Source organism: Cucurbita moschata, unplaced genomic scaffold (genome assembly GCF_002738365.1).
Source record: "Cucurbita moschata cultivar Rifu unplaced genomic scaffold, Cmos_1.0 Cmo_Scf00010, whole genome shotgun sequence".
NCBI lineage: Eukaryota > Viridiplantae > Streptophyta > Magnoliopsida > Cucurbitales > Cucurbitaceae > Cucurbita > Cucurbita moschata.
The window spans coordinates 1,572,161-1,584,239 of NW_019268526.1; the positions used below are offsets into that span (position 1 = coordinate 1,572,161).

At 34.1% G+C, this 12,079-nt stretch overlaps 2 protein-coding genes across 2 annotated transcripts; one reads left to right on the top strand and one right to left on the bottom strand.

Moving 5' to 3' along the window:
* Nucleotides 1-416: 416 nt before the first annotated feature.
* On the bottom strand, nt 417-4,486 carry LOC111448721 (glucose-1-phosphate adenylyltransferase large subunit 1). The gene is made up of 15 exons (XM_023088435.1): nt 4,148-4,486; nt 3,688-3,906; nt 3,493-3,615; nt 3,230-3,400; nt 3,017-3,109; nt 2,844-2,927; nt 2,712-2,767; nt 2,151-2,244; nt 1,811-1,996; nt 1,462-1,542; nt 1,236-1,322; nt 1,055-1,159; nt 861-967; nt 727-787; nt 417-632 (listed from the first exon to the last, which is right to left on the bottom strand). Exons 2-15 carry the CDS (start codon nt 3,898-3,900, stop codon nt 531-533), a joined length of 1,563 nt encoding a protein of 520 aa, XP_022944203.1. The 5' UTR covers nt 3,901-3,906; nt 4,148-4,486; the 3' UTR covers nt 417-530.
* A 4,941-nt stretch (nt 4,487-9,427) lies between these two features.
* Nucleotides 9,428-10,635, top strand: LOC111448738 (uncharacterized oxidoreductase SSP0419-like). The gene has a single exon (XM_023088455.1). The coding sequence runs from the start codon at nt 9,573-9,575 to the stop codon at nt 10,518-10,520; it is 948 nt and encodes a 315-aa protein (XP_022944223.1). The 5' UTR covers nt 9,428-9,572; the 3' UTR covers nt 10,521-10,635.
* The last annotated feature ends 1,444 nt before the right edge of the window (nt 10,636-12,079 follow it).

The following is a 12,079-nucleotide window of genomic DNA, read 5'->3' on the forward strand; positions in this document are numbered from 1 at the left end:
GGCTCCTTAAAAAACATTTATATTATTCTTTTATTTCCACTCAAGATTATATATTAAAATAATGCATAAAGTATTAATGTTAGGTATTCAACATTTATTAAAATTAATAATACTTTTTATATTTAATAAATTTTTAAAAATATCTTTCACTGAAAATACTTCGAGTCAAATATTTTAATAATATCTTTAAACTTGCAAAAAAAAAAAAAAAAAAAAAATCAATTTAAGATTTATTGAAAATACAAAGACTAGAATAAAATAAATCTAACGTAGTGCATAATACATAAACATATATTTCTTTTATACATAATACATAAACCTTCTAATCTGGGTGAGTAGCCACTCTTATTGAAGAGAATTTCACTTCAAGACTTAAAGAGTCTCTAGTTTAGAACTCTCCTATCTGGATGCTTTCCTTCTTCTCCTTGTTCTCTCAGCCACAATGCTGCAAACGCCATTCTTCACCTGCCACACCCCAGGCAGTCTCCTGAAAACTTCACATGTCTTCCAAACCGAGGTATTCGATCTGTTCATATAACTGTGCCATCACCGATCGTTGCCTTTTCCAGTATAATGGTGATTCCCGACCGAATGTAGAATCCCTGTTCAGGTCGATCTGCTTCTTGAACGCCCTGAAATTGACAGAGATACAGATTAAGGTATACACAATGCTCTGGGGTTTTCAGGATTGAATGCATATTGTTGATCTGGGTTGGATATGCTTACCTCTTTATTCATAATGATTACATCTTTCCCGATTTTCGCGTTCTTATCGATTATACAGTTCCTGAGATAGACCAGCCACCATCAATGTAGATCTATGTTGTTTAACAAGTTTCTAAATGTTATTGTTTACTTACTTGATTTTTGTGTTTCGTCCAATCCCTATAGGAACTTTTCCCTCTGCTAGCAGAGCAGCAATTTCGGGTTCGGTTTGGTAATTGTCTGCGCCCATCATTATAGTGTCCTGTGCAAACGAAGACAACAACAACCTGTGTTGGTTACAAATCCAGGTATTTGGGCTTTGTCTGAATTATAAGCTTTTTGATTTCACCTTAAGTTCGACACCGTAGTCTAATCTTGATCGCTCACCGACTATCGAATGCTGGACATTGCATTCTCTCAGAAAGCATCCATGTGAGATTATTGCATCGACAATCTGCAAAACACCAACTGCTGCTTAACAGCAGAGTCCTAAAGATGAGCTTAGAATCGGACTGGTTTTATCGACATACCTGACATTTGTCGATCTTGGTTGGCGGTAGGAATCGAGGAGATGTATAGAAAGGTGTCTTGGGGTCATAGAATTCAAACTTAGGAAACTGCAAGAAAGTGAGGATTTGATAATCAATACCAACTCAAGTGAAGCAATTGAACATTGCTTGAAGCAGAGAACTATGGCATTCAGTTAATTCCACAGTTCGGATTCTTAAGATCCCGATCGCAAGAAACGAAACGCACCTCTTCCGTGAGGGCCAAGTTTGCATCGTAGAAGGTCTTTATTGTTCCAATATCCTCCCAATAGTCTCTAAATATATATGCCTTTAGAATAAGACAGCAAAAAGGAAGAAAGAAACAGAAGTTACACTCACACATGATATCAATGTGACATATGAGGGATTCAGATAGGTTTTATGTCTAGCACTCGGACTCGATTCCATGTGACCATTTTGTATAAAGGATCATTACCACAAAATTACCCATGATTCCAGAACACGGGTGTTTCAAGTTTCTTCTATGTCGATTTTCGTAGGTTCTGACAAATTGAAGTAATGTCGAAACATTAAGAGTTAATCAAAAGTGATCTTACTTGGACATTATGCTCCTTCACAGCTGCAGGAATGATTTCAGAACCAAAGTCATTAGATGTAGGATATCTCCCCTTCAAAAGGTTTAGCAAAATATCGGTTTTGAAAACATAAACTCCCATCGACGCAATGTAAGGAGACGTCAACGACTCCTCCCGAGACAAACCTAATGAAGTTGTGTCTACTCGCTGCAGAAAACCGTTCGATTAGGATGATTACGTCCCTTGAATATTAGGAATGCAGTTTGAAAAACAATAGTGATTGAAGAGAAGGTTTAGTACACATGAACATTTTTCAGCCATGAAGGATTGTTTTAGTGGAAAAGCTAACTTTAGTTCTTACCATTGCATTCAAATTGGCACCCTTTGGCTTCTCAGCGAACTGGATAATCCGACCTCTACTATCCATTTTCACCAATCCATAATCTGATGCACGGCTGCAAAGTAGTTGATAAAAAAGAAATAAGACTTTGGCTCTAAAATTCCGAAAGTTTCCTATGATCGTCAAGAACAGCATACAAAGTTGTTGTGAGCCTCGAAGGAAAGGGTGTACTTTTGTTCGAGGGCTCCAAAGAAGGAGTCGAGCCTCGATTAAAGGGAGGTTGTTCAAGGGCTCCATAGGTCTTAGGCTCTATGGTGTTCTTTGTTCGAGGGGAGGATTGTTGAGAATTGGCAATGATCATGGGTTTATAAGCAAAGAATACATCTCCATTGGTACGAGACCTTTTGAGAAAAACCAAAAGCAAACCCATGAGAGATTATGCTCAAAGTAGACGATATCATACCATTGGAGGTCTGTGATTCCTAACCGTTAGGCACTACATCTATAATCTAGAAGAATTTCTTTCCCTATTACCTACAAGAGACACGAAGAATCATAAGGTAAAGGGAGTATTGATAAGACCTGTCGCCCACAGCTGCGCACGAGATTGAAATATCAGCGTTTCGATCAATGTGGTTCTGTGTCCAAAATCATAGCATACGATAAGATTTTCGAAATACAGTATGAATGGGAGCTCAAAACGAAACTAATTACCTGCACAAAGTCCATATAGTCCATTCTGTACATGTGATCCCCTGCCAAAATTAGAATGTTCTCAACATTCCTGTTCTTGGCATCCTACAAGAATCAATATGATACTCAACTTCATAATATCAACAAAGTCAAGTTCCAAACAGACCAAAACGAAACAAAAAATCATCTTATACCTCAAACACCCAAGTAAATTGTCTCACAGCATCAGCAGTTCCTTGGAACCAATACATACCAGATTTCCCTGGTGTTTGAGTGGCTGCAAGAACCTGTTCATCAAGAGCAAGTCCAAACGACGATATCAATCAGTCGAGCTACGAAGAAAAAGATCAACTCTATCTCTAAGTTCCTTTTCGATTCCGATCTTCATATCATTAAGTAGTATATACCTCCACAAATCCTTCTCCAAAACTGACACCATTTCCGAAGTAGGTTCGTGAAATATGCCGATTCAACGAAGCCGAGTTGAATTGTGTAAGCACAAATATCTTGTTGATCCCACTGTTGATGCAGTTGCTCATTGGAATATCTATAAGCCTATAGCATCCTCCAACTGGAACCTACCCATATGAGTTCATAAAAGGATCAAAACTAAGCCCTATATATATATATATATATATATATATATATATGAACAAGCCCAGCTCCTTACAGCGGGTGTAGCTGATCTTCTAGTAAGAGGAAACAGCTGAGTCCCAGCTCCCCCTCCCAATATGATGGAAGCAACATTCTTAGGATTCACCTTTGCTTTGAAAAACGGCGGCGCTTGAATGCTCTGCAAAACCAAATCAAATTCAAAGTAAACTCAATAAAAAAACATGGCTATCTGCTTATGCTGTAAGCTCACCGCAGCTTGCTTGGAGAGATTAGGCGTGGCGACAGCATAAGCAACATTAGGGGAGAGCTTCAAAGCTTTGTTGTCAGATTTGAAGCTCTTAGCTAGGCGATTAACCCAACCATTTTCATTGAAACTTCCTCTAACTTTCTCCCCATGAAACCCATTCTTCAGATCACTCGATAAATGGGTATTAGCTTTGAAAGAAACAGAGTAGGAATCCATCGGTCCCTTCAATAGACAAAGCATCAGAAATGGCACAAAATACAATCTAGTATCAGCAAAAGCCCCAATCTAAGCAACCATTTAGAGTACAGATCACACAAACAAAAGGGAAAAAGCAAAAGGGGAAGCCGTAGAAATGCAAGAAACCACCTGAAACTTGTCCAGAACATTAAAATAATGGATACCCAGAAAAGTAAAGGACGGAAACAAGAAACCCACGAAAGAAAAGAAGAGATCGAGCACTTACAAAGGGGAAAGGAGGCGAAAGTAGAAGGAGAAGAGAGTGAAAAACGTGAGGGATGATGATAGTGAAGAAGGCAGTGGGGGAAGAGGGGTTATGGTTATGGTTATGGGCATGTGAGTGTGCGAGGGGTTTTCATTTCACGAGGATTTATATACTAAACAAGAAAGTGGGGAAAGCTTCATTGGATCATACTACCTTTCTTCTTCATTATTTCCTCTTTCCCACATAAAAAAAACAAGGCAGGCAGTAGACATGTTGGTGCCTAATTGTTGGATTTTTTTACCGAACGTTATGTTAGAGAAATCTTGGATTAGAAGCTTTAAAATCATCTAAATTGATTCAGTTTTGATCGTGTGTCGTATGCTCTCGAAGCTTGCTAACATGTTCAATCTATTTTATATTCGAGTCCTTTTTTGATTCAATCAACTAGTTAGCTACAAATATAATAGTCACCTTATGAATACGTGGATATCTTAAGTGTCATATATACAATTTATTAGTGCTATCTAATAGTAGTGTGTGTGGCGGGTCGGGACGAGATTTGGGTGGAGTTGGAGGAGGGGATAGAGACGGGTAATGTAATCTTCATTCGGGCTCTATGCAGTTGATAGGGATAAATCTCTTTACGCTCTCTGTCTATTTCTTTTTTTTTTTAATGAGGATTTTCCACCTATGTTTGGGGAGGTCCTGTGGGGTCATGATTAAGTTGAATGAACATTTTCAATTTTAACTTTCTCCCAATCACTTGGAAAAAAATTGTAACACTTTTGATTTTCTTGTAGGTCGGTTTACTGGACCTAAAAAATCTAGAGTTTAAAAATTATTGTGAGATATCACATCGATTGGAGAGGGGAACAACGTATTCTTTATAAGAGTGTAGAAACTTCTCCCTCGTAATCGCGTTTCAAAACCGTGAGGCTGAGCACGTACGGACCAAATCAAACAATAATAATTGGGCAAATTTGAAAACTAATTTAATACTTTAATTATAATTATTTTATTTTATTTTCTCTCGTTTGTCACCATTATTAAATCATTGCTATTGGTATCTTCTCTTTCTTTTCCAACGGTGGTGAAGACTCGAATGTACAACGTCGGGCTCCAAATAGTTTATTTCACGTGCAACGTCAAGTCAAATCAACTCAAATATGGTGAAGAAGGTCAAGTTCTGTAACGACCCAAGCCCACCACTAACATATATTGCCCGCTTTGGCCAATTACATATCGTTGTCAGCCTCACCATTTTAAAACACATCTGCTAGGGAGAGGCTCCCACACCCTTATAAAGAATGTTTCATTCTCCTCCTCAACCGATGTGGGATCTCACAATAGACCCCATTCGGTGCCCGAATCATCACTGACACTCATTCCTCTCTCCAATCGATGTGGAATTTCACAAGTTCCTCCTCTTCCCCTTGTTACAACACAGCAAATGCAAATTCGTGACGAGATCTCGCTAATAATTGGTAAAAATATTAAAATGTGAGGTATGTGATTGAAAATTATAGAATATAATTGGATTATTTTTCACAATTAAAAAAAAAACATTTGGAATAAATTGGGAGAATCAAGATGAGTCTGTCACCAAAATTCTGCTCCAATTTTAGAAAGACATTAGAGTAGAATTGATTTGACGTTACCATTATTCTTTTTTAATTTATTTTATAAATATTTTCTTTTTCAAACCTAAAAAAATATCGTGACCTAATTCATCGTCCATCCGTACTCGTTTCTAATTTTTTATAAATGTTTCAAAATACTAAATTTCTGCTAAAAGTGTCCGATGTTTTGGTTTTAAATTATAATTATATTTCTGTCCAAATTATAGCTAAATTCAATATTTAATCGTGCGGAAATTAATTATTGGAATAAATGAGTTTATGAAACATTGTATTAAAATTAATAATATAAATTTGGAGTCAAATTGATATTTTCCACCTAAATTTTATTACATAAAAAAAGAAAAAAAAATATTAATGATATAAAGGGGAAAAAATAAAAATAAAAAGTGTAGAAACGCAACGTTTTGGTGATTTGTTGATTGGTAAGTAATATGTTTATCTGCCAACCGTACACGTGTCAAAAAATTGACGGTTAACATTGATGTATTATTATTTAAAAAAAAAAAAAAAAGATTTTTGCGATTTTGGACAACGTGTTTGGCAGTGTTATTTAAAATAACTCAAATAATTGTGGCATCAACCGACAAAAATTTCACGTGGATGCTTTTATTCTCTCCTCTTGAAAATATATATATATATATATATATAATAGCGCTCACTGACGTTCCAAATATTTTTAATTTTGAAATTTTTATGATAAGATCAATTAAAAATAGAAGTGCACTTTGTTAGTATAGATAATAACTTTTAATTCTTTTAAATCTACCTCCGCAATCATATTCTCGAACCCGATGTCATTCACAATGATAGTGAAAAGATTGAAATATAATATAAAAGAATTGTCGTGTCATTTTTTAAATTATTTTATAATAAATTAATAAAAATTAAAAACTAAACTTAAAAACTCGAGAATTAAATAGATACAAAATATAATTTTTTATAGCAAAAAAAAAAAATGTTTATATATATATATTTAGTCTTATATTATAAAATATTGATGATAAAATTAGTTTTGAAATTTATGGAGTAAATTTAAATATTTTAAAGTGAAAGACTTGAATAAAATGTTTTTCAAAAAAAAAAAAAAAAAAAGAAATTTAAGCCATTTTTTCTAAAAGAAAATTATGCATCGAAGAACATATTTGGGCCCACTTTGAGAATGGGCCAAGATTTTGGGCTGGGCTTCAAAAATACCCATCAAATTTTAAAAATAATTAACCTCCTTTATTTTTGTTTTAAAAAAAAGAGTTAAAAAAATTCTTACCACAACTGTATATCACATAATTATAAGATTTAGATCATTTTTTAAGTTTTACAATTATAAGATATCGTTCATTTTACTTTAAAAATACAATATAGTAGCGATATATTAATATATCTAAAAAAAATTAAATATAAATAATGTGTCAGAGACAAATTACTATTAAAAAAAAATCTATAATTCGATAATTTGCTTTTGCAATTTCTTTATCTAAAAAAATGCTACATATTTAAAATATAATAAATAAAAATTTCATCAATTTTATATCGAGCATAGGTTCGAATCCATGTTTAACTAAAAAATAATAATAATAATGAATGATTTAAATGTTACAATCACAATTATTTAAAAAAATTTATGAATTTATAAATTTATGAAAATTAATATGACAAGTTAAAGTATGTTAGTGACAATTAATTATAAATAGTTAATTAATTTTCATTATTAAATTAATTAGTTAATTATGGATATTAAATTATTAATTAATGATCACTAATAATAACGGTATTGAATGTGGAAGTTAGAATACAAAAAGTTTTAGTTTCCAACCATTTATTTATTTTTTCTTTAATTATAATTAATAATAGAATTTAAAATGTTTGGTAAACTTTAATACCCTTAAATTAAAAAAAAAAAAAAAAATCTTAAAAAATACTTTTAAATTAAAAATAAAAATAAAAAAACGTAATTTTATTGTAATTTTGAGAGGAATATATTTAGTCGTAATAATGAAACAAACAAAGATTAGTGATAGAAACACAAATTCGAATTGCTCGAGTGACGATTTTACAATAACCGTCATCAATGCTTCAACAGTCAATGACAAGTTTTCTACACTTTGCTCTCGATTCGTCTGTCCTAATCAAGCATTGATTGAATTCCTGGTGTCGCTTGCATAATAATCTACCAGTTTATTAGTAGAGATGATCCCGAGACCTACCTCAAACGAGGTGGAGAATCTCTATTTAACGAAGAACAAGAGAAGAGTGGAGAACGATATTTTCTGTCTTTGTTCCCCTACTCAATATAGTGTCGTACGTACGTATGTAGTTGGGTTATGACTCAAATAACTCCAATAAAATTCATAACTCAACCTCTATTTTCGAGTTGGGTTGTCACGTTGTTTTTTTTAATTATTTTTTAAAAAGATCATATTTATCCTTAATACATTTAATTAATAACTAAAATCTCATCAAACTCAAATATCAAACATTTACAAATTATAATAAATTACTAAAATTAGTTCTACGAGAGCTTATGCTCAAAGTGAACAATGTCATACTATTGTGGAGAGTCGTGTTCGTCTAACATGGTATTAGAGCCATGCCCTAAACTTAGTCGTGCCAATAGATTGGAAAATCCTCAAATGTCGAATAAAGGACTCTAAAAGAAAAAGGAGTCAAGTCTCTTCGAAGGCAGTAAAAAATGACTAAAACTCCAAAGGAGTCGAGCCTCGATTAAGGGGAGGTGTTGGATGATGAAAGTCGCACGTCGGCTAATTTAGGAACGTTAAATATTCTTGATCTTTTTTTTAAAATAAGGTAGAGTTAGGTTGGGTTGAGTTGCAACCCTATTTTTAGATTGGTCGGGTTGACCTGACCATAATATGTCAACCCTCAAACGGAACCAAACTTTCGATTTTCCAAAAATTTAACTAACCCAAATCCAAAAAAATCTAACCCTACTCAATTATGGTTTGGATTGGGTAATCTAGTTTAATCGGGTTGTTGAATCACATGTTACCTCTAATAGTTTTGGACCAATTTCGAGGGTCTTATTAAATTTAAATTCATTAACTAATAACTCCAACCATATAAGTTAGGTTTATAATTATTTCGTTTCTAAAATTTATTCTTATTTCTCGGATTTCGACTACAATTTTCACATTTTTTAACGAAACAAATAAATTTACGAGTGAAAATAGAATTTATAACCTTAATTTTTTTTTTAAAAAAATTATTATTAAATGGAATCTAATTTATATAATTGAGAGCAAACGTCCAACGTAACACCATCATATCAAAACGAGACCAGAAAATTTATTAAATTTATTATTTAGACTCGGTTTAATAGCAATCTTAGTTTTTAATTTTTAAATTTTAAATTTTATGTTTGTTTCTACTCAATTTCCTTTTCTCCGATTAAAAATATATTTTATATAGCTGTAATTAATTAAAATTTTATATTTAATATATTTTATTTATTATTTGGTTAGTAGAATATTTTATCTTATTTATACGAGTAGTTTGTATTATATTTAAACCTTGTAAACATTAATGAAAATAAGACTTTAGGTATTTTTTGATCTCATTCTTAACGACTTTCATTAAAATAATAATAATAATAATAATTCACACTCGAATTCTAAAAAAAAATTATTATTATTATTATTTATTTATTTATTTTCTGGTTGGGGATCTTCATTCATCGTGTGATTGTAATTGCTCGGAGAAGTTTAGCTTATCTATAAATGTCGGAATTCCATTGGAATTTAGTTCTTGGATTTCTTCCGGTTGCCGTCCGATCTTAGTTTATATCAAAGCATATGCTGCAACTGCACAGCATATCCACAGCACCCACCTTTACAAATCGCTATCAACAACAACCCCCGTCAGCGCCGCCGCGAACTCCCAAAATTATGGACAATAGGATCGTAGTTCTAGTCACCGGCTGCGCCAAAGGCGGCATTGGCTACGAATATTGCAAAGCATTTTCCGAACAGGGCTGTCATGTCTTCGCCACCGACCTTCCCCAACGTGCCCACCAGGTGTTCGACGAAAGTCCCCACAGAGTCGAAACGCTTGAACTCGACGTGACATCTGATGAAAGTGTAGCAAAAGCAGTGGAGACTGTAATTTCAAAGTGTGGACGTATTGATATCTTGGTAAACAATGCCGGGATCGGTAGCAGTGGCCCGCTTGCCGAGCTTCCGTTGCAGGATGTGAGGAAAGCTTGGGAAGTAAACACGCTTGGGCAGCTGAGGATGGTGCAGCAAGTGGTGCCCCATATGGCTTCTCGTGGCAGTGGAGCCATTGTCAACGTTGGCAGCGTTGTAGGGAACGTGCCGACACCGTGGGCAGGGTCGTATTGTGCTAGTAAGGCAGCTGTTCATGCTATGTCGCATGTGCTGCGACTCGAGCTTAAGCCGTTTGGTATCGACGTAGTGATGGTGGTACCCGGGGCCATAAGGTCCAATTTTGGGAGCGCCACGGTCGAGAATGTGAGAAGCCAAGAATGGAAGCTTTACAAGAGGTTTAAGGACGCCATAGAAGAGAGGGCTAATGCATCACAGAGTGGGAGATCAAGTGATGCAGGGGCTTTTGCAAGAGATGTTGTGAAGAAAGTGATGAGGAAGAGGCCGCCAAGGCGAATTGTTTTGGGGCATTTGAGTGGCTTGTTAACCATCATGTCTTGGCTTCCACTTTGGGTGCAAGATCTTTACTTCTCACACCGCTTCAACTTGAATAAAAAGGTACGAAACTCGATCATATGATATGATATAATATTATTCATCCTTGTTTTTTCATGATGTTCGTGTTTATGAAATTCTTCTCTGTTTTAATGATATGATATTATTTATCATTCAATGTTAGGAATCACGATTCTCCACAATTGTATGATATTGTCCACTTTGAGCATAAACTCTCGTGGCTTTGCTTTGGGCTTCCCCAAAAGGCCTCGTACCAATGGAGATGTATTCATTTTATTTATAAACCCATGATCGTTCTATTAGCCAATGTGGGACTCACTCCCAACAATCTTCTCATCGAACAAAGTACACTATAAGCCTCCCTTGAGGCTTATGAAGCTCTCGAACAGCCTCCCCTTAATCGAGGCTCGACTCCTTTCTCTGGAGCCCACGAACAAAGTACACCCTTTGTTCGACACTTTAGTCACTTTTTGACTACATCTTCAAAGCTCACCATCTTTGTTTGATATTTGAGGATTCAATTGTCATGACTAAGTTTAGGGCATGACTCTGATACCATGTTAGGAATCACGACTCTCCACAATGGTATAATATTGTCCACTTTGAGCATAAGGGGTTATGGGCCTACCACGATTTCTAACATTCAATCCGTTGCTTTCTCCTTTTAAGCGGATCTGTCAGCTTCTAGTTATTGATTTTGACCTACGGAAAGGAGTGAATGAGGTAATTTTAGTCGTCTTACCGTGTTTTAAGAGATGGAAAGGCTCCAACACAAGTACGTGAGGGTGAAGTAAATCGTAAGTGGTTGACTGATCCATTTTTTGAAGGTAAATTGACCGTTTTCGCTCGAAAGACATATATATTAAAAAAAAGCATACCCCACACCCTATTGGATGAATTATTAGCATCCTTCCAAACTTTCACTTATTGTAATTTGGATTTTTTATGAAAATTATTATTTTATGAGAAAAATAGCCTAAAGTTATTCTAAAACTTAGACCATAACAAATAGGAATTCAGAATTCGAATGGATAGCCCCGACATCTCTCGTGCGTTGAATAAATATAGGAAAATTCTTAGAAAGTGACCTAACATATAATTCATCCAATTAAAACATGTCTAACCATAGAGTTCTTATGATTGAGCGACGAAAAAAGGAAGGCCCATCTTGTTGGTATGACTAATAACATTCAATTCTTTGAAGTCTTTTTTAGTTATTCTATTCTCATGATCGCTCTTATTCCGATGTGAACTCAGTTCATTTATGTACTCATTCTATATAGTAAAAAATGATAACGAGACCATATACAATATTTATTTAGATCTTAAAATTTTAAGTTTTACACCGACAATAGTAATCTTTACATCAAATTTCTACCGACACAAAAACTAAGGATAAGTTTGAGTTTAAACGATTAATCTTCACCGATTTTATTATAATTATTCTATCGAAAAATAGTTCATAGATATATATTTTTTATTTAGCTACCTATAGGAACAAAAAGTCCACCTTTTTCAAAAATTAATTTTCTACTATTTTTATTGTTGAGATGACAATAATTAATTAATTATATATATATATATATATATATATATATATATATATATATATATATATATAA